The 21531-nt window shown below is 43.9% G+C and overlaps 1 protein-coding gene and 1 long non-coding RNA gene across 6 annotated transcripts in view; one reads left to right on the forward strand and one right to left on the reverse strand.

Moving 5' to 3' along the window:
- The window catches only part of myo1g (myosin IG), a 94773-nt gene that overhangs the window by 14563 nt on the left and 58679 nt on the right, over positions 1-21531 (reverse strand). For all 5 annotated transcript variants that reach the window (XM_062984415.1, XM_062984411.1, XM_062984412.1 and 2 more), the window contains 10 exons: positions 20077-20283; positions 19203-19348; positions 16184-16298; positions 12637-12807; positions 10751-10821; positions 7809-7883; positions 7469-7601; positions 6188-6354; positions 4121-4328; positions 402-625 (listed from right to left, as the gene is read on the reverse strand). In XM_062984415.1, coding sequence (XP_062840485.1) covers positions 402-625; positions 4121-4328; positions 6188-6354; positions 7469-7601; positions 7809-7883; positions 10751-10821; positions 12637-12807; positions 16184-16298; positions 19203-19348; positions 20077-20283 — 1517 coding nt within the window. The remainder of the gene's footprint in view (positions 1-401; positions 626-4120; positions 4329-6187; positions 6355-7468; positions 7602-7808; positions 7884-10750; positions 10822-12636; positions 12808-16183; positions 16299-19202; positions 19349-20076; positions 20284-21531) is intronic.
- LOC134299984 (uncharacterized) lies at positions 42-1676 on the forward strand. The gene is made up of 2 exons (XR_010007251.1): positions 42-153; positions 760-1676. It is a non-coding gene; the product is annotated as an uncharacterized LOC134299984 (long non-coding RNA).

Below are 21531 nucleotides of genomic sequence, written 5' to 3' on the forward strand. Positions count from 1 at the left end.
TCAGATTGAACCACAACACTGTCCTTCTGTTATCTGCAGATCAACCGCTGCAACAAGGCCTCGGACCGTGCTCTCCTCCTGACGGATCAGAACCTCTACAAGTTGGACCCCAAGAAGCAGTACAAGGTCATGCGGTCCGTCCCGCTCAGCATGGTGAGCTGGACGTCAGGGGATGATGGGCTATGGAGTGGGTTTGGGGCCAACTTGGGCCGTCCGGGTGTTTTGGACTCCAACTCCCACCATTCCTCACAGCCTCAGGCCCCTTCCTTTCTCCCCCCAGCCGCTTAAGCGGCTGGGGGGAGAAAGGAAAGGGCCTGAGGCTGTGAGGAATGGTGGGAGTTGGAGTCCAAAACACCTGGAGGGAGAGCCCAAGTTGGCCCATACCTACTTTAGTCTGTTACCTGCGGAAGATGCGCTTGCTGCTTTCCTGGAAGGAGGCGAGGACGGCAGGCGGCTCTGGCCACTCCACCCCCTTCCCATAGTCGGCCGCCTGGCGCACGTCCTGGAAGCGGTGCACCAGCTCCCGCAGGTAGGCCTTCACCTTGTGGCGCTTGAAGTAAGCCATGATGGTGTAGACAGCGCGCAAGGCCCGGCAGCGCCGCCGGGCCAGGGCTCCACGCCAAGCCTGGACAAAACAGAGGAGTCAGAACCACACTGATGTCGAACACGCAAATCCCCACACTCATTTTACTCTAACACACAGCTGACCGCTACCAGGGGTTCCGCAGGCTCACAAGAACCCTGTTTTTCCCTTCTCAGAGAAGCCCAGCCACAAGGATACTGTGATGACTCATGGGCCATGTAGTTCCGTTCCCAGCACTGTTGTAACGGATGAAGAGGAAAACTTAGGTTTCCCACCGTTTCAGCCAGAATTGGAACTTTCTCAGCCAGAAAGGGAGCCCTTGCACCTGCAGGAGACTTGCCTTCCAGAGGTTTGCCAAACAAACCCTGAGCCGATGTCTCCCCCATTTTCTCGCCGTAATTATTATCAACAACAAAAAGGAGTTCACCAGGCTAATCGCAGAAGCCTGAGAATCGCAGCCAGGCATTCAGCTGATTAAGCCGGCTTCCATGAGAAACTTTAGGGAGTCATGCATCTGGACACAGAGATTGACTTTCGGTTCTGTTTCCCCAGAGAAGTGTTCTTTGGTGGGAAAACGAGACCCTATTTAGGTTCCTTGCCCCGTAGGAATCTTGCGGAGTCAATTCGTCAGCTACTGGAGTAGGTTTGTGTGTGGACAGCGCTACTCCCGTTTCCAAGCCTTCGTTCCCATTCCCAGCCTTGTTTGCTCCACGGATCTTGCCTTGCTTCCCAGGACTCAGCCTTGCTCCACGGACCTTGCCTTGCTTTCCGGACCTTGCCAAGTATTACCACGGATCTTGTTCTTGCTCCTCGTTTCTTGTTGCCTTGAATCAAGCCTTGTGTTCCAAGAATCAAGTTTACTTCCTAGCCTTGTTTAAGTTCATGGACTAAAGGACCTTGTCATCTCCCCTCACTTTGCTTGGCAAAGTGAGTGTTTCGGTTATTGGATTACAACTTTGGACCTTAATATCTCATATTGGACATTGTTTTCCTGGACTATAATTGACCTTTCCTGAAAGGTCAGCTTCTGAACTATATTCTATACTCATTTTATTTGACTTTATATATTTCCTTAATAAAGATATTAGATAGATTCTGGCCTCTGTGTATGGTTATTGGTGCTCTGCAGCCTGGGTCGTGACAGATACATTGTTTCCTCTCTTACAGTAGCAGAAAACCCCAGGCACTCTCTCCCCATTGAAGGTCTTGTTACATATTAACCCAAAGCAATAAAATTGTTTCCAACTTTCTATCACTTCCCAGCCTGCAAAAAGCAGCCCTTTGCAGGCAGCTTTCAAAAACCAAAAATCACCATCAAATCTTTTTCGAGCTACAGATCTTCACTGGCTTGGCCAAGATGGCCTAGGACTGCCTCAGAAACAAGAAAACAGAGTTCTTTCGACCGCGGATATGGAAACCTATTGGGTTTCCGTATCCATGACTTAACCAATTCTCTCCAGACCAATTCCATTTTACTCCGGAGCCTTTTCTAAACTCAACTGTCATCTTGCTTTTTGCTGCAGCAGCCCCGATTCGCCTCCCCGCACATGAATTGGCTCTTTTTGTGATTTTTTTGTGTGTGTGTCAGGAGCGACTTGAGAAACTCCAGGTCGCTTCTGGAGTGAGAGAATTGGCCATCTGCAAGGACATTGCCCAGGGGATGCCCGGATGTTTTGATGTTTTACCATCCTTGTGGGAGGCTTCTCATGTCCCCGCATGGAGCTGGAGCTGATAGAGGGAGCTCATCCACGCTCTTCCCGGGTGGGATTTGAACCTGGCAGCCTTCAAGTCAGCAACCCAAACTTCAAGTCACAAGGCTTTAATCCACTACACCACCGGGGGATCCTTTTTGTGAATGAGCACAGGGAACGCGATCTGAAACTGTCTTTTCTATGTCTTTTATGAATTTCTAGGTATCAGGGACCCCTCTCCTCCTTCCCTGCATGCACCCCATGTATTCCTTGCACCATCTCCCAGTTTTAGAGTGACCCCCAACTAGCCCTCTTGCCTGCCTGGGCTAATAGGGAGATTCTGGGATTCCTCCTTTTCCCTTATGGAAACGCGAAAGGGGGCTAAAGCCTTTCAAGTGGCCATAAGACTGACTGTGTTCGTCACCCCAGCCCAAGGGATGCTGGATCTTGTGATTCTCCCCAAAAAGTGGATCCCTCATGTGTCCACTAACATTTTTATTATTATTTTATTATTATTATTTGTCTTTATTATGATATCTTACCCCTTATGAACGAGGCAATTGTGACCCTGACATGAACTCTGCCCAGTACATCACCCCAGCTGGGCAACATCAGGATGCCCAAGGCTATGTATTTCTAATATGGGTTATCAGAAATCACCTTCTACTAAAGAGACAATGGATTCTTCCTCCCTGGACCTTGGAGGGTGATGCCAGACCATCTAGGAAGGAAGGAGCTTTTTGGACAATCGAGTCCTAGGGAGTGGCGGCATATAAGTTTGAATAATAAATAAATAAATAAATCACTCATCATAAAAGACTCATTCTCCTGCCTGGAGATCAAACAAAGGCCACATCCTTTCTTGGACTCTGAATCATACATAATCCCCTCAGGCTTTCATTGGATGAGGCGCACGAGTCCCCAGACAGCTCCCCCTTCCTCCTGACGTCAGGGACTCCCCTGGCCAATCAGTGCAGAGCCGGCCGGCGGGGTGGGAAATTCAAAATTGTAAAAATATAAAATGTGTATTTTCCTATGTAATGATATGCCATTTTTTCTTGCAACTTATTGCAGCTGGACAGAATAAACTTCGGTGACCTCTGCTTCTAACCTGGGTGAGACGTTTTATTGGAAATAGGGAAAACTTTCATTTGCTTCTCGTGATCTCGCCAGGTGTTGTGCAACCCTCCTTGCTGGGTCTAGTGCAGGTCTCCTTCACTAGGAGAGACCCCCAAATCTTTGATCTCCACTTCAACACCATCGTTACCCATCTACGGTACTTACTCACATCCAACACAGACACAGGGTTTGGCACAGACTTAAATGTGCCACAGACAATGTTGGATTATGGTTGTATGTGTATGAAATGTAAATCAAGTGTTTTCTGCTGTTAGGCAAGAGTGTGTGTTTCAGCAATGAAACAGTTAACAGCAGGCTAGTTTTGACTGACAGCCTGTTGTGATTGCTATGACCAATCAGGCATGATTTCCGGCCTTTGGAGGTCGGAACTTCCTTCGGACTGAGGAATGTGCTTTCTTATCTCTGTGTGTGTTGAGCTGTGCTTGCCGGAGCGAAGAGGCTGAAGAGAAATGCCAGCTCAGAGCGATGGCTTTTGCTGTGCTTTGTAAATATGTATTATAGATATTGAAATAAATGCTTGGACTTTAGACTACAGATGTCTTTGAGTCTGACATTGAACAGGAATTGGTGTGGCAGTCAATTCACCAATTCATCAGGGTGCTGGAGAAGATCGATAGAGTTTGAAGAAACCCACCCAGCACGCACCCTGACCTCCCACTCTGACAGACAATTGGCCCCTGAGATGGAAGGCTCGGGTTCCGCATACCTTTTGGAGGAGCAGGACGATGATGGGGATGAGCTGGGCCCGCTCCTGCTCCAGGGAGAAGAGGGTCCGGGGCGTGCGGATGAAGAGCTTGGTGTGGCCGTAGGCAACGTCCTCCTGGAAGCCGTGCTGCTCCATCAGCACCTGCGTGGCCTCCCGGTCCGTGGACATCAGGTGCTGCGGCCAGGTGTACTCGCAGGTCATCTTGTACCTGTCGCCCGGAGGGAAACGCAACACTCTGAGACAGGTGGACCTAAGGCTGGACCCAAGGCATGGGTGTAGACGTAATATTAAATATTTCCTGTTCCTGGTTTGAAAGTGTTATTTCCTCTTTAACTGTGCGTTCCTTACTTCAAAAGTAATTATTCTGCTGCAGAAACTTTGTTTTTGTAGCTGCCACAAACTATGTCGAATTGGTCGAGATAAACTAGATCAACTAGAGCAAAATGTGTGATAGCAGGATAGATGTCCCTCCCGCAAAAACAAAGTTTGTGCAGTTTCATTAACTTTTCCCATGTTTTAATGATAGAGCCAATTAGGAAATGACATTGATAACTCAAAAACAAAAATCATTTTACATAGTGTTTATTATTATTATTATTATTATTATTATTATTATTATTATTATTATTATTATTATTGTATGACACAGAAAACAAGATAGACATGCTGGATTTCGTTTCACAAAACCACAAGTCGAACACTTCCCAAGTGTCTAGGACTGTGTGATGTATTATTATTATTATTATTATTATTATTATTATTATTATTATTGTATGACACAGAAAACAAGATAGACATGCTGGATTTCGTTTCACAAAACCACAAGTCGAACACTTCCCAAGTGTCTAGGACTGTGTGATGTATTATTATTATTATTATTATTATTATTATTATTATTATTATTATTATTATTATTATTATTGTATGACACAGCAAACAAGATAGATATGCTGGATTTCGTTTCACAAAATCACAAGTCGAACACTTCCCAAGTGTCTAGGACTGTGTGATGTATTTTTGGATGATGCTGCAGATCCCAGTAGGGTGGCCTTTTGCAGTTGGCAGATCGTGATTTTGTCAATGTCTATTGTTTCCAAATGCCGGCTGAGATCTTTTGGCATGGCACCCAGTGTGCCCATCACCACCGGGACCACCTGCACTGGTTCCTGCCAGAGTCTTTGAAGTTCAATCTTGAGGTCCTGATAGCAGATGAGTTTTTCCTGTTGTTTTTCGTCAATGCGACTGTCACCTGGGATGGCGACATCAATGATCCAAACCTTTTTCTTTTCCACGACTGTAATGTCTGGTGTGTTGTGTTCTAGAACTTTGTCAGTCTGGATTCGGAAGTCCCACAGTATCTTTGCGTGCTCATTTTCCAATACTTTTGCAGGTTTGTGATCCCACCAGTTCTTTGCTGCTGGGAGGTGGTACTTGAGGCATAAGTTCCAATGAATCATTTGGGCCACATAGTTGTGCCTCTGTTTGTAGTCTGTCTGTGCAATTTTCTTACAGCAGCTGAGGAGATGATCAATGGTTTCATCAGTTTCCTTGCACAGTCTGCATTTTGGGTCATCAGCTGATTTTTCGATCTTGGCCTGAATTGCCTTTGTCCTGATGTCTTGCTCCTGGGCTGCAAGGATCAGGCCTTCTGTCTCCTTCTTCAGGGTCCCATTCGTGAGCCACAGCCAGGTCTTCTGCTCATCAGCTTTTCCTTCAATTTTGTCAAGGAACTTTCCATGCAAGGTTTTGTTGTGCCAGCTGTCAGCTCTAGTTTGTAGTGCGGTTTTCTTGTACTGATTCTTTGTCTGCTGTGTTTTGAGGAGTTTCTGATTTTTGACTTCAATCAAATAATAATAATAATAATAATTATTATTATTATTATTATTATTATTATTATTATTATTATTCACACTGTCCTCTCCTAAAGGAGACTCAAAGCAGAGATGGGAGCAGAGCCTCTCTCTCCCTCCCTGAGGATGCTGGTCATTGTAGTTCCACTGCTTTGAGTCTCCTTTGGGGGAGATAAAGTGGGGTATAAATAAATATTATAGTATTAGTAATGCCTACCTGAGCAGGAAGCGGTCGTAGGGCTGCCGGTAGGCGAACCCGGCTCTCCGGACGCGGACGTTCTCCAGCAGACCCAAGTAGGCGACTTGATGGCGGCAGCGCTCCTCGTCGAAGACGTCGGGGGACTTCTGGTCGTTGGGCTTGATGCACCGGACGTAGAAAGGCTCCTGACAAGGAATGGGGAGAGTGTGGCTCAAGGCTTTGTGCCGCCCGAGGCAGAAATGCAAACATCTCACACAAACTCAATATTCAGCTCAGGTCTACTCAGGAAAGCATCTCTTGCTTTGGAACTACAACTCCCAGAATCCCTTCTCTCCTAGGCAGCCAGCATGGTCACTGGGAGATTCTGGGCAAAGCACATCAAAGCATGAGTCCGACGTCTCCTCTTTCCATGGACTTTGTGGTCCCTTGTGAAAAATTACGTGAATGTTGCAATGGACCACCTTGATTAGCATTTAATGGCCTTGCAGCATCAAAGCCTGGCTGGTTGCTGCCTGGGGGAACCCTTTGCAAAATTGGTTGGGGATTGTGGATGATGAATAGAAGCTCTTACATATGCCCGTGAGCCCAGAGACACCCTCCAGAATGATGCACCACTCAGCTTTGCAGAACAAATAATACTGGAACTTTTACTAAGTCCAAGTGGTCAATAGAAGAATGCTATTTACAATAGTCCCTCTGATTGCTTACAGAAATCAGCCGTCATAAGCAGTCCTTTCTTAGTCCAAAAATCTGCTTCAGTGAAGATCAGCAGCGAACAAGGCCTCAGAAATAGTCAGGCCTCTGTGAGTACAAAGCCATCTTCTTTCCCAGCCAGTATTCAGTAGACTCACATACACACACCGAGAAAAACCTGTTCAAACCAGTTCTCCAGCAGCAGGACAGAAACAGTTGCAAATCAATTTCCAAGTCTTTGCATACTCAGCCAATCGACTTCATGCATTTGATTTTCCAGTTAACACACATATAGTACTTTGCAAACCATGACAAAATTCACACGTGCCTCAAGCAGACAAGAGTTTTTTCTTTCTCCCACCCTGGACATTATTGCAAAGATATATGAACTCCACTTGCCTATTTTCCCACAGACCTCACAACCTCTGAGAATGCCTGCCATAGATGTGGGTGAAACGTCAGGAGAGAATGCTTCTGGAACATGGCCAGATGGCCTGGAAAACTCACAGCAAACCAGTGATTCTGGCCACGACCACGAAAGCCTTCGACAACAAAATAATAATAATAATAATAATAATAATAATAATAATAATAATAATAATATACCTTGGAAGCCAGATTTTCCACCAAGGCGACAATGGAATTCTTGAAGAGACTGGCAGCGGTCAGCGGCCTCTTGGTCACTTCGTGGATGCTCTGCTTGCCCTCCGGCCACATCTGCTGTAGGACGGGGTCCGCACTGGAGAAATAAGATCATCAAACAGAGCGGCCACTTCAGCCCCCAAAGACCCCAAAGATCTAGACTCTTGAGAGATGCCCCTATGCCCAATACAAGTCTCAATTGCTAGCCATTCAAGCGCAGGGAGCGCATTGCAAGGGGCAGATCCCAGGTCAAGGTGGAAGGAGATGATGATGATGAGGATGATGATTTTTCCTTTTTGTTTACCTGTTATACATCAATCGCTTGAAATCCTGGAAGAGGGTGTCCTTGTTCTTGTCCAAAAACCCTTCCACGGAATACCTGGAAACCAGAGGTAGAGAAGCGTTCATTCAACACCTCTCGAAAGGAGCATCTACACTGTAAAGTTAATGCAGTTTGGCGCCGCTTGGACTGCCCTGAGTCAATGCTGTGGGATCCTGGGAGCATTGAGCCACAGCATTGAGGCACTCAGCAAGAACCAGTTGCCCTCTAGCCTTGACCCAGCACCACACCAGTGTCCCATAGTAAGCTTGGGTTAAATAGTTTATTGATAAAAGATAGAAAATTCTGAATAAAAAGCAGTCAAGAAAGCAATAATCCAAATGTAAAGGCAGTCAATAAAAGGCAATAATCCAAATGTAAAGGCAGTCAGTAGAAGACAATAATCCAATGCAAAAACAGTCTGTAGAATATAGTTCAAAGTCTCTAATAACCAATCAATCCTGAAAACAAGGCAGCATGAATGTCAAAACACCACCCAAAATACAGGAACCAGGCATGAACAAAAGCAAGAATACTTTTCCAAGAGCATAGACAAGACAGGAACTCTGCTTCTCAAAACCAACGTTGCTTTGTCTAAAATCTTTCCCTGTTTCTTCCTTATTTAACTTTGCTAAGAAAGCATTCCTTTGTCCTTGGGTTCCCACACATTTACCAGCTATCCTAAGAGAACGTCTGGGACAATGAATTTTTAACCTTAACCTTGTATCCCTATCTAAGGAAGATTCCTCTGACTCGCTGCCAGCGCCACCTGGGATTTGTTGATGTTCTGAATCCTGTGAAAGGTCACCCTTATCACTGGCTTCTGATTCACTGCTGGTCTGTTTATCACAAGCTTCTCTTTCATTGCTAGTCTGCGACCTCTCTAACAATTCAGAGCGTTCAACATTTCCCTCATCAACATTTCCATGGTCAGCCTGCATAAACCCAAATCCCCTTTCTTCATCAGACTGAACCACAACAGTAGCCAAGATACATAATATCAGTAGTCCAAAGTAGCAAGGTACATGAAATCTAGGAAGTCAGGATCACAGGCATAAATCCATAAGCATGAAAACAGGAAATTATTTCAAGGCAAAACTATTTCAGGAACATAGGCAAGCACAGGATACGTCAGTCATGGGCTTGAGAGCTGAAATGGGAACTTGAATCTATGGCAATGTTGTCTACTCTGAAGACACCAAGTCAACATCACTTAATTTAAGCCCAGGCCCAACCAAGACGCCATGAGATCATGCTTCACACACTGTTGCACCTCATCACTGGTTCACCTTGTTCTTAACACACACTCCACCACAGCAGACTAAGTTTAAACAGTTTATTGATAAAAGATAGCAAAGACTGAATACAAAGTAGTAAAGAAAGCAAACATCCAAATGCAATGGCAGTCAGTAAAAACCAATATTCAAATGCAAAGGCAGTCAAGTCAAAAGGCTATAATCCAGAGGCAAAAGCAATTTGCAGAATACAGTCCCAAGTCTCTGATATAGGAAATTAGTCCTGAAAACAAGGCAACATGAACTTCAGAGTAAAATCCAAAACACAGTTTCCAAGCATGAACATAAATGAGAATCCTTTTCCATGAGATTAGACAAGGCAGGAGATGTGCTTCCAAAAATCAACATTGCTTCGTCCAAAATCTTTCCCTGTCTCTCCCATATTTACGCATGTTTACAAGCCAGAAAAGCATTTATCTGTCCTTGAGTTCCCACGGGTTTGCCAGCAATTCTCAGGGAACATCTAGGACGATGAACCTTTAACCTGAACCTTGTATATCTATCTAAGGAAGACTCCTCTGAGTCGCTGCCAGAGACACCTGGGACTTGTTGGTGTTCTAAATCCTGTGAAAGGTAACCCTTATCATTAGTTTCTGTTTCCTCGCTAGCCTGTGGCCTCTCTGACAATTGACAGCCAGAGCCTTTAACATTTTCAGCACCAGAGCCTTCGAGATTTCTCTCCTCAGCATTGCTTTGGTCAGCCTGCATAAACCCAAATCCCGCTTCATCATCAGACTGAACCACAACACACACCTGGGTTTCAAGGACTTCTCATGGTGGTCTTCCTGACCACCTAATTAATCTATCCTTCACTCCCTCTGTCTGGAGACCTAATCTGATATCATGGGAAAACTCCCCATCAGCTGAAGGCTGATTCCCAAAAGAAATTGACTTTTCTCTTGTTGCTAAGGATCGAACATTAGAATCCAAAACATCCTCTGTCTCATCTTCAGCTGCCTGCAATTCTTTCTAATCTGAAGCCTGCAATTCACCCTGATCATACACAGTGGGAAACCCATCATCCCCCTCGTCCTCCATGCTATGGATCCCTGGGAGTTGTAGTTTAACAAGGCCTTTCGCATGCTAAACATCCACAGGTCCTGTGATAGGTAGGTGACACAAAGGTTTTGCTCATAACCTGGGTCCTGCCCTTTCCACATTTAGAGGACTATGATTCCCATTTAACCACCAAGGCAACCTTCTATGGGATCCTGGGAGTTGTAGTTTGGGGAGGTTACTAGAGTCCAAGCAATTATGGTCCCATTCCTTGACGTTGTTTTGGACTTATAGGATCTTCTCAACAAGGGAGTTCACTATGGCTTTTAGTTAGCCTTGGATCAGGCATGGGCCAACTTGGGTCCTCCAGATGTTTTGGACTCCAACTCCCACCATTCCTAACAGCCTACCGGCTGTTAGGAATGGTGGGAGTTGAAGTCCAAAACACCTGGAGGACCCAAGTTGGCCCATGCCTGATCTAGATGGAAGGAAGCTTGGAGATGCATCTCATGAGGATATCGGGTCCCACCACCTTGGGCATCATCCTGAGATGGAAAGGGTTTGCAATGTGGACAATGAGGTTTGCAATACAGGTGAGTCAGAAGAGAACGTGAAGGTGCTTTGAAGGCCACTCACGTGACATCTCCAGCGTAGTGCTTGATGCGGAAATCGCGCCCAAACTCCAGGGACTTATCCGTTGGGTTGACCTGCGGAGGCAAGTATTGCAAAGGATTTACGACTGCATCAAAGGAACCTTGGGATTTGTCGTTTGCTATGGATTTGGATCAGGCGATCTGAAGGCCCATGCATCTGATGATCCCTCCATCTCCCCGGCTTCCCAGGACAATAACAATAACAAGATGACATTAATGTACCTATTCAAACTTTGGAAACTATAATAGACCTTTGTCTCCCTGTTCTGGGAGTTGTAGCCGATATAGACTTGGGAGGAACGGGACCAAAGGTGTGTCCAGGTGTGCCTTCATGTCACCTGTCGACTTAAAGGGGACCTCATGCATCTCATAGGGTTTTTCTAAGGTTTGGAAACTATAGTAGACCTCTGTCTCCCTGTTCTGGGAGTTGTAGCCGATATAGACTTGGGAGGAACGGGACCAAAGGTGTGTCCAGGTGTGCCTTCATGTCACCTGTCGACTTAAAGGGGATCTCATGCATCTCATAGGGTTTTTCTAAGGTTTGGAAACTATAGTAGACCTCTGTCTTCCTGTTCTGGGAGTTGTAGCTTATATAGACTTTGGAGGAACGGGACCAAAGGTGTGTCCAGGTGTGCCTTCATGTCACCTGTCGACTTAAAGGGGATCTCATGCATCTCATAGGGTTTTCTTAGGATTTGGACATTTGGAAACTATAGTAGACCTCTGTCTTCTTGTTCTAGGAGTTTGTAGCTTATATAGACTTTGGAGGAACGGGACCAAAGGTGTGTCCAGGTGTCCCTTTAAGTCACCTGTCAACTTAATGGGGACCTCATGCATCTCATAGGGTTTTCTTAGGATTTGGACATTTGGAAACTATAGTAGACCTCTGTCTTCTTGTTCTAGGAGTTTGTAGCTTATATAGACTTTGGAGGAACGGGACCAAAGGTGTGTCCAGGTGTCCCTTTAAGTCACCTGTCGACTTAAAGGGGACCTCATGCATCTCATAGGGTTTTCTTAGGATTTGGACATTTGGAAACTATAGTAGACCTCTGTCTTCTTGTTCTAGGAGTTTGTAGCTTATATAGACTTTGGAGGAACGGGACCAAAGGTGTGTCCAGGTGTGCCTTCATGTCACCTGTCGACTTAAAGGGGACCTCATGCATCTCATAGGGTTTTTCTAAGGTTTGGAAACTATAGTAGACCTCTGTCTCCCTGTTCTGGGAGCTGAATAAGTTGTTGTTGCTGCTTCTCACTATCTGGTGTTAGAGCAGAAGCACAATGCTACAAGACTTTGGGAATTCAGAACCTGAGTGGGTTTTGACTGCCGTTCCCATCATCCACAGTCTGGCTGGGGATTCTAGGGGTGGTAGTCCACAAAGAAGACCCCCTATTGAATATATTTCCATGGCATTCAGAACAGAACCATGATGCAGCTAAGGCTTCAGAGAAGAACATCCTGAATGCATTTAGTCTGCAACGACAATGCCATCATTGCATCGTGTGTACAAACCAGGCTTTGTGGAATGTGTTTGGACTGCTGCTGCTCCCATAATCCACCATCTGGCAGGGGATGATGGGAATGGCAGTCCAAAAAAGAAGACCCACTATCTGGTGTTTCCATGATACAATGCTAGAAGACTCTGGGAGTTCAGAACCTGAGTGTGAGTGGACTGCCGCTGTCATCATCCACAGTCTGGCTGGGGATTCTGGGGGTGGCAGTCCATGAAGAAGACCGTCGTGGCATTCAGACTGCAACGACAATGCCATCTTTGCATTGTGTGTGCAGACCAGGTTTTGTGGAATCATGACCTGGGTGTGACTGGACTGCAAAGACCATGATGCACAACCTGGCCGGTCGGCTCTGCCCACCTTCCTGCTGGCGTAGTGGGGGTGCTTGCCCAGGCGGGTGTCCATGGAGGCCAGGAAGAGGCCGTCGGTGACGCTGCCGGCGGTCAAGCAGGCCTCGTCCAGGATGGCCACCACCCCCTTGTGCGCCTCCTCCACCAGCTCCACAATGATCCGGTTGTCGAAGTAGTCGATCTGGACACCGGGAGAGAAAGGGTGGCCGCAGTTGAAGCAGGAGCATGACGACGAAGGGGGAAAGCGGGAGGAAGGGCCAGGAACCGGGACATTTGAGGAAACGGGAAGGCACAGGATCAATTCAGGATAGTATTGGTATCTTATTAACATATATTATTCTTATTATTATATTATTATCATACTGTTGAAGCAGGAGCATGACGACGAAGGGGGAAAGCGGGAGGAAGGGCCAGGAACCGGGACATTTGAGGAAACGGGAAGGCACAGGATCAATTCAGGATAGTATTGGCAACTTATTAACATATATTATTGTTATTATTATCATACAGTTGAAGCAAGAGCATGACGATGAAGGGGGAAAGTGGGAAGAAGGTCCAGGAACCGGGACATTTGAGGAAACGGGAAGGCACAGGATCAATTTAGGATAGTATTGGCAACTTATTAACATATATTATTGTTATTATTATCATCATACAGTTGAAGCAAGAGCATGACGATGAAGGGGGAAAGTGGGAGGAAGGGCCAGGAACCGGGACGTTTGAGGAAACGGGAAGGCACAGGATCAATTCAGGATAGTATTGGTATCTTATTAACATATATTATTCTTATTATTATATTATTATCATACTGTTGAAGCAAGAGCATGACGACGAAGGGGGAAAGCGGGAGGAAGGGCAAGGAACTGGGACATTTGAGGAAACGGGAAGGCACAGGATCAATTTAGGATAGTATTGGCAACTTATTAACATATATTATTGTTATTATTATCATACAGTTGAAGCAAGAGCATGACGATGAAGGGGGAAAGCGGGAGGAAGGGCCAGGAACCGGGACATTTGAGGAAACGGGAAGGCACAGGATCAATTTAGGATAGTATTGGCATCTTATTAACATATATTATTATTATTATCATACAGTTGAAGCAAGAGCATGACGATGAAGGGGGAAAGTGGGAAGAAGGTCCAGGAACCGGGACATTTGAGGAAACGGGAAGGCACAGGATCAATTTAGGATAGTATTGGCAACTTATTAACATATATTATTGTTATTATTATCATACAGTTGAAGCAAGAGCATGACGATGAAGGGGGAAAGCGGGAGGAAGGGCCAGGAACCGGGACATTTGAGGAAACGGGAAGGCACAGGATCAATTTAGGATAGTATTGGCAACTTATTAACATATATTATTGTTATTATTATCATCATACAGTTGAAGCAAGAGCATGACGATGAAGGGGGAAAGTGGGAGGAAGGGCCAGGAACCGGGACGTTTGAGGAAACGGGAAGGCACAGGATCAATTCAGGATAGTATTGGTATCTTATTAACATATATTATTCTTATTATTATATTATTATCATACTGTTGAAGCAAGAGCATGACGATGAAGGGGGAAAGCGGGAGGAAGGGCAAGGAACTGGGACATTTGAGGAAACGGGAAGGCACAGGATCAATTTAGGATAGTATTGGCAACTTATTAACATATATTATTCTTATTATTATCATACAGTTGAAGCAAGAGCATGACGATGAAGGGGGAAAGCGGGAGGAAGGGCCAGGAACCGGGACATTTGAGGAAACGGGAAGGAACAGGATCAATTTAGGATAGTATTGGCATCTTATTAACATATATTATTGCTATTATTATCATACAGTTGAAGCAAGAGCATGACGATGAAGGGGGAAAGCGGGAGGAAGGGCAAGGAACCGGGACATTTGAGGAAACGGGAAGGAACAGGATCAATTTAGGATAGTATTGGCAACTTATTAAGATATATTATTATTATTATTATTATCATCATACAGTTGAAGCAAGAGCATGACGATGAAGGGGGAAAGCGGGAGGAAGGGGGGGAACCGGGTCATTGGAGCAAACGGGAAGGCACAGGATCAATTTAGGATAGTATTGGCAAGTTATTAACATATATTATTGTTATTATTGTATTATCATTATTTACAGTTGAAGGAGGAGCATGACGACGAAGGGGGAAAGCGGGAGGAAGGTCCAGGAACCGGGACATTTGAGGAAACGGGAAGGCACAGGATCAATTTAGGATAGTATTGGCAACTTATTAACATATATTATTGTTATTATTATCATACAGTTGAAGCAAGAGCATGACGATGAAGGGCGAAAGCGGAAGGAAGGGCAAGGAACCGGGACATTTGAGGAAACGGGAAGGCACAGGATCAATTTAGGATAGTATTGGCAACTTATTAACATATATTATTGTTATTATTATCATACAGTTGAAGCAAGAGCATGACGATGAAGGGGGAAAGCGGGAGGAAGGGCGAGGAACCGGGTCATTGGAGCAAACGGGAAGGCACAGGATCAATTCAGGATAGTATTGGTATCTTATTAACATATATTATTGTTATTATTATCATACAGTTGAAGCAAGAGCATGACGATGAAGGGGGAAAGCGGGAGGAAGGGCGAGGAACCGGGTCATTGGAGCAAACGGGAAGGCACAGGATCAATTCAGGATAGTATTGGTATCTTATTAACATATATTATTGTTATTATTATCATACAGTTGAAGCAAGAGCATGACGATGAAGGGGGAAAGCGGGAGGAAGGGCGAGGAACCGGGTCATTGGAGCAAACGGGAAGGCACAGGATCAATTCAGGATAGTATTGGTATCTTATTAACATATATTATTGTTATTATTATCATACAGTTGAAGCAAGAGCATGACGATGAAGGGGGAAAGCGGGAGGAAGGTCCAGGAACCGAGAAATTTGAGGAAACAGGAAGGCACAGGATCAATTTAGGATAGTATTGGCATCTTATTAACATATATTATTATTATTATCATACAGTTGAAGCAAGAGCATGACGATGAAGGGGGAAAGCGGGAGGAAGGTCCAGGAACCGGGACATTGGAGCAAATGGGAAGGCACAGGATCAATTTAGGATAGTATTGGCAAGTTATTAACATATATTATTGTTATTATTGTATTATCATTATTTACAGTTGAAGGAGGAGCATGACGACGAAGGGGGAAAGCGGGAGGAAGGTCCAGGAACCGGGACATTTGAGGAAACGGGAAAGCACAGGATCAATTTAGAATAGTATTGGCAACTTATTAACATATATTATTCTTATTATTATCATACAGTTGAAGCAGGAACATGACGATGAAGGGGGAAAGCGGGAGGAAGGTCCAGGAACCGGGACATTTGAGGAAACGGGAAGGCACAGGATCAATTTAGGATAGTTGAGGGGTATTAGGAATTGTGGGAGTTGAAGTCCAAAACACCTGGAGGGAGGGCCAACGTTGGCCCAGGCCTGTCTTAGGGAAATGGTCCCAGGATGCTGGGAGTTGCAGTGTGATGTGCGTGGCCCCGATCCCTCCGCCCCGGTACTCACGTGCTGCCACTGGATGCCTTCCCGCTGGTACTCCTCCTGCTCCTGCTGCAGGATCAGCTCAATGAAGAGCTGCTGCAGCTTCTCGTTGCAATAGTTGATGCAGAACTGCTCAAAACTGCAACACAGAGACACACACACACACACACACACAGAGAGAGAGAATGTCTTGGTTTGTATTGCATCATCCAGAGTGTAGTATAGTCTGTAAAAAGTTAATTACCGAGAAGCTGTGATGACCTTGATGTGTGGCTGGAACTGGGGAGTGTCCAGACACAAGTGTGTGTATATGCATTACTGATTGCATCAGTTCTGTTCTGCTGTCTGCTGAGAAGTCAAGTCCTGTGTTTGTCTGCAAGTCTGTTTGTCTTGTACAATAAAACTTTGTATATAGTTTTACCATCGTCTTTGATGTCTCTTCGTTCTCCATTCCACTGACTCCATTTAACTGCTGCTGCGCTGCTATTACTCTGACAATTTTCTCCCTCTCTCCTTCTTCCTTCCTTCTCTCCGTGCTTCTTTCTTTTACTTCTCCCTTCTCTCCTTCCTTCCTTCCTTCCTTCCTTCCTTCCTTCCTTCCTTCCTTCCTTCCTTCCTTCCTTCCTTCCTTCCTTCCTTCCTTCCTTCCTTCCTTCTTCCCCTCCTTCTACCTGTCCTTTTTTCTACTTTCTCTACTTCCTTCCTTCATACTTTCTTTCTTTCCTTCCTTCTACCTTCTTTTATCCCTTCTCTCCTTCCTTCCTTCCTTCCTCCTTTTCTTCCTTCGCTCCTTTCTTCTCCCATCTCTCCTTCCTTCTACCTTCTCTTCTTCCTTCTCCCCTTCCTTCCTGCTTTCCTCCCTCCCTTTATCTCTTCCCTCCTTCCTTCCTTCTTCTCCTTTCTCTCCTTTCCTTCTTTCTACTTTTCTCTCCCTCCTTTCCTTCCTTCCTTATACCTTCTTTTCTCCCTTCTCTTCTTCCTTTCCTTCTCACTTCTTTCCTTCCTTCATTTTTTCCTTCCTTCCTTTTTTCCTTCCTTCCTTTTTTCCTTCTTTTCCTTCTCTTCCTTCCTTCCTTCTTCTCCTTTCTCTCCTTTCCTTCTTTCTACTTTTCTCTCCTTCCTCCTTTCCTTCCTTCCTTATACCTTCTTTTCTCCCTTCTCTTCTTCCTTTCCTTCTCACTTCCTTCATTCTCTCCTTCATTCCTTCCTTCCTTTATTTTTTCTTCCCTCCTTCTTTATCCTTTCTCTTCTTCCTTTCCTTCTCCCTTCCTTCCTTCCTTATACCTTCTTTTCTCCCTTCTCTTCTTCCTTTCCTTCTCCCTTCCTTCCTTCCTTCTTCTCCTTTCCTTCTTTCTACTTTTCTCTCCTTCCTCCTTTCCTTCCTTCCTTATACCTTCTTTTCTCCCTTCTCTTCTTCCTTTCCTTCTCTTCTTCCTTCATTCTCTCCTTCATTCCTTCCTTCCTTCCTTCTTCTCCTTTCTCTCCTTTCCTTCTTTCTACTTTTCTCTCCTTCCTCCTTTCCTTCCTTCCTTATACCTTCTTTTCTCCCTTCTCTTCTTCCTTTCCTTCTCACTTCCTTCATTCTCTCCTTCCTTCCTTCCTTTATTTTTTCTTCCCTCCTTCTTTATCCTTTCTCTTCTTCCTTTCCTTCTCCCTTCCTTCCTTCCTTCTTCTCCTTTCTCTCCTTTCCTTCTTTCTACTTTTCTCTCCTTCCTCCTTTCCTTCCTTCCTTATACCTTCTTTTCTCCCTTCTCTTCTTCCTTTCCTTCTCACTTCCTTCCTTCCTTCCTTCCTTCCTTCCTTCCTTCCTTTATTTTTTCTTCCCTCCTTCTTTATCCTTTCTCTTCTTCCTTTCCTTCTCCCTTCCTTCCTTCCTTCTTCTCCTTTCTCTCCTTTCCTTCTTTCTACTTTTCTCTCCTTCCTCCTTTCCTTCCTTCCTTATACCTTCTTTTCTCCCTTCTCTTCTTCCTTTCCTTCTCACTTCCTTCCTTCCTTCCTTCCTTCCTTCCTTCCTTCCTTCCTTCCTTCCTTTATTTTTTCTTCCCTCCTTCTTTATCCTTTCTCTTCTTCCTTTCCTTCTCCCTTCCTCCCTTCCTTCTTCTCCTTTCTCTCCTTTCCTTCTTTCTACTTTCCTCTCCTTCCTCCTTTCCTTCCTTCCTTATACCTTCTTTTCTCCCTTCTCTTCTTCCTTTCCTTCTCCCTTCCTTCCTTTCTTCTTCTTCTTTCTCTCCTTTCCTTCTTTCTACTTTTCTCTCCTTCCTCCTTTCCTTCCTTCCTTCCTTATACCTTCTTTTCTCCCTTCTCTTCTTCCTTTCCTTCTCAATTCCTTCATTCTCTCCTTCCTTCCTTCCTTTATTTTTTCTTCCCTCCTTCTTTATCCTTTCTCTTCTTCCTTTCCTTCTCCCTTCCTTCCTTCCTTCCTTCTTCTCCTTTCTCTCCTTTCCTTCTTTCTACTTTTCTCTCCTTCCTCCTTTCCTTCCTTCCTTATACCTTCTTTTCTCCCTTCTCTTCTTCCTTCCTTCCTTCCTTCCTTCCTTCCTTCCTTCCTTCATTCCTTCCTTCCTTCCTTCCTTCTTCTCCTTGCTCTCCTTTCCTTCTTTCTACTTTTCTCTCCTTCCTCCTTTCCTTCCTTCCTTATACCTTCTTTTCTCCCTTCTCTTCTTCCTTTCCTTCTCACTTCCTTCCTTCTTCTCCTTTCCTTCTTTCTACTTTTCTCTCCTTCCTCCTTTCCTTCCTTCCTTATACCTTCTTTTCTCCCTTCTCTTCTTCCTTTCCTTCTCCCTTCCTTCCTTCCTTCTTCTCCTTTCTCTCCTTTCCTTCTTTCTACTTTTCTCTCCTTCCTTCCTTATACCTTCTTTTCTTCCTTCTCTTCTTCCTTTCCTTCTCACTTCTTCCCTTCCATCCATCCATCCATCCTTCTCTTCTCCCTTCTCTCCTTCCTTCCTTCCTTCCTTCCTTTCTTCCTTGGAATCCCAGTCTACAAGGCCTCCATCCTTCTCTGACCAAGGCAGCTGGACTGCAAAACCTCTCCCACATGTCCTACCTGTTCTTGTCAAAGATCTCAAACCCGTAGATGTCCAGGACGCCGATGACCGTGTTCTTGCCGTGGATCCGGGGGTCGTAGCCTTTCACCTCGATCACGGCGTTGATCCGGGACACGATCCAGCAGAACAGACGCTCGTAGATGGCCTGGACGGGATGAGGGACACAGCTTGGGAGTTGTAGTTTTACAAGGTCTTGCACCTACACCAGGCATGGGCCAACTTGGGCCTTCCCTCCAGGTGTTTTGGACTACAACTCCCACCATTCCTAACAGCCGATAGGCTGTTAGGAATGGTGGGAGTTGTAGTCCAAAACACCTGGAGGGAAGGCCCAAGTTGGCCCATGCCTGGTCTGTTGGAGTACGGTTGTATTTTGTATGAAATGTAAATCAAGTGTTTACTGCTGATGAGCAAGAGTGTGTATTTTTCAGTAATGAAATAGTTAACAGCAGGCTAGTTTTGACTGACAGTCTGTTGTGATTGCTATGACCTATCAGGCATGACTTCCGGCCTTTGGGGGTCGGAACTTCCTCTGGACAGAGGAATGTATTGTTTATCTTATCTGGGGTGTTCGGCGTGAGCTTTCTCTGAAGATGGACTATGAATGCTATGCTCTGAAGCTGAGAAATGCAAACTGTAAATAGACATGTAAATAAAGTTAATCAACAGTTGGACTTCGCCTGCTGGAGTATTTCTTGACCAGTGCTGATTCTCCGCATGGGAATACAGTCTGGAGAAGGAGGTGAGACCGGGATGATGAATTTTGTAATCCACTCTGCACCCCATCATCCCCTGACACTGTGCAATGCTAATACTAACAACAGCAACAAAGGGATTTGTAGTTCACCCTGGAGGGTCAGGTGTTTGTAAGGTCACCTTGGCACAAGCGTCCCGGGCATAGTTGGCCTCGTTGATGCTGTGGCCCTTCCGGATGACCTCTCCGCCCCCTGCGGCCACTGTCCGGTAGAGGAGCGAGTTCGAGAGGCTCTCAAAGTCCGTGGAGGTCAGATCCGCAAGGAAGGACACCAGCTCTGCATTGCCCACCTCCATCTCCTCGCCGTTGGTGGCAAAGTGGACGTTGCCCTGGATGAGGAGGATGTTGTTGTTGTTTTTATTATTATTATTATTATTATTATTATTATTGACACAAAGACAGAGTATGACACAGCAAACGAGATCTATATGCTGGATTTCGTACCACAAAATCACAAGTCGAACACTTCCCAAATTATTATTATTATTATTATTATTATTATTATTATTATTATTATTATTATTATTATTTTATGACACAGCAAACAAGATAGATATGCTGGATTTCATATTATTATTATTATTATTATTATTATTATTATTATTATTATTATTATTTATGTTGTTACATTATGAAACAATATTTGTTTCTGCGTTATCAATGTCACTTCCTAATTGGTTCTATCTTAAAGACATGGAGAGAGTTCTTATTTTATATTTTATCATTACATTGTACATTTCTCTACTTTAATAAATTGTAATATTATACATTATTATTGATATTATATTGATGTACTGTTTAGCTTGGATAAGTGAGACTCTACTGTATTATTATTTTATTATGACACAGCAAACGATAGATATGCTGGATTTCTTCTTCTTCTTATTATTATTATTTATGTTGATACATTATGAAACACAATATTTGTTTCTCCATTATCGATGTCACTTCCTAATTGGTTCTATCTTAAAGACATGGAGAGAGTTCTTATTTTATATTTTATCATTACATTGTACATTTCTCTACTTTAATAAATTGTAATATTATACATTATTATTGATATTATATTGATGTACTGTACATCTATATAGATAGATATTATAATATTTATATCAATAAAAATAATAATTATTGTGTTATCTTTATTATTATATTGATATACTGTATATATATATATAGAAATATATTATAATATTTATATCAATACAAAAGAGTTATTATTGCGTTATCATTACTATTATATTGATATACTGTATATATATATATATATACAGAGAGAGAGAGTATTTATATCAATATAAATGATAGGTATTATTGTGTTATTATCATCATTATTATTATTATTATTATTATATTGATATACTGTACATCTATAGAGAAAGATATAATATTTATATCAATATAAATAATAGTTATCTTTGTGTTATGATGATGATGATGATTATTATTATTGATATATTGTACATCTATAGAGAAAGATATTACAATATTTATATCAATATAAATAATAGGTATGATTGTGTTATTATCATTATTATTACTATAATGTTGATGTTGAATTATTATACATATGTATG

Source organism: Anolis carolinensis, chromosome 6 (assembly GCF_035594765.1).
Source record: "Anolis carolinensis isolate JA03-04 chromosome 6, rAnoCar3.1.pri, whole genome shotgun sequence".
In the NCBI taxonomy this organism is placed as follows: Eukaryota; Metazoa; Chordata; class Lepidosauria; order Squamata; family Dactyloidae; genus Anolis; species Anolis carolinensis.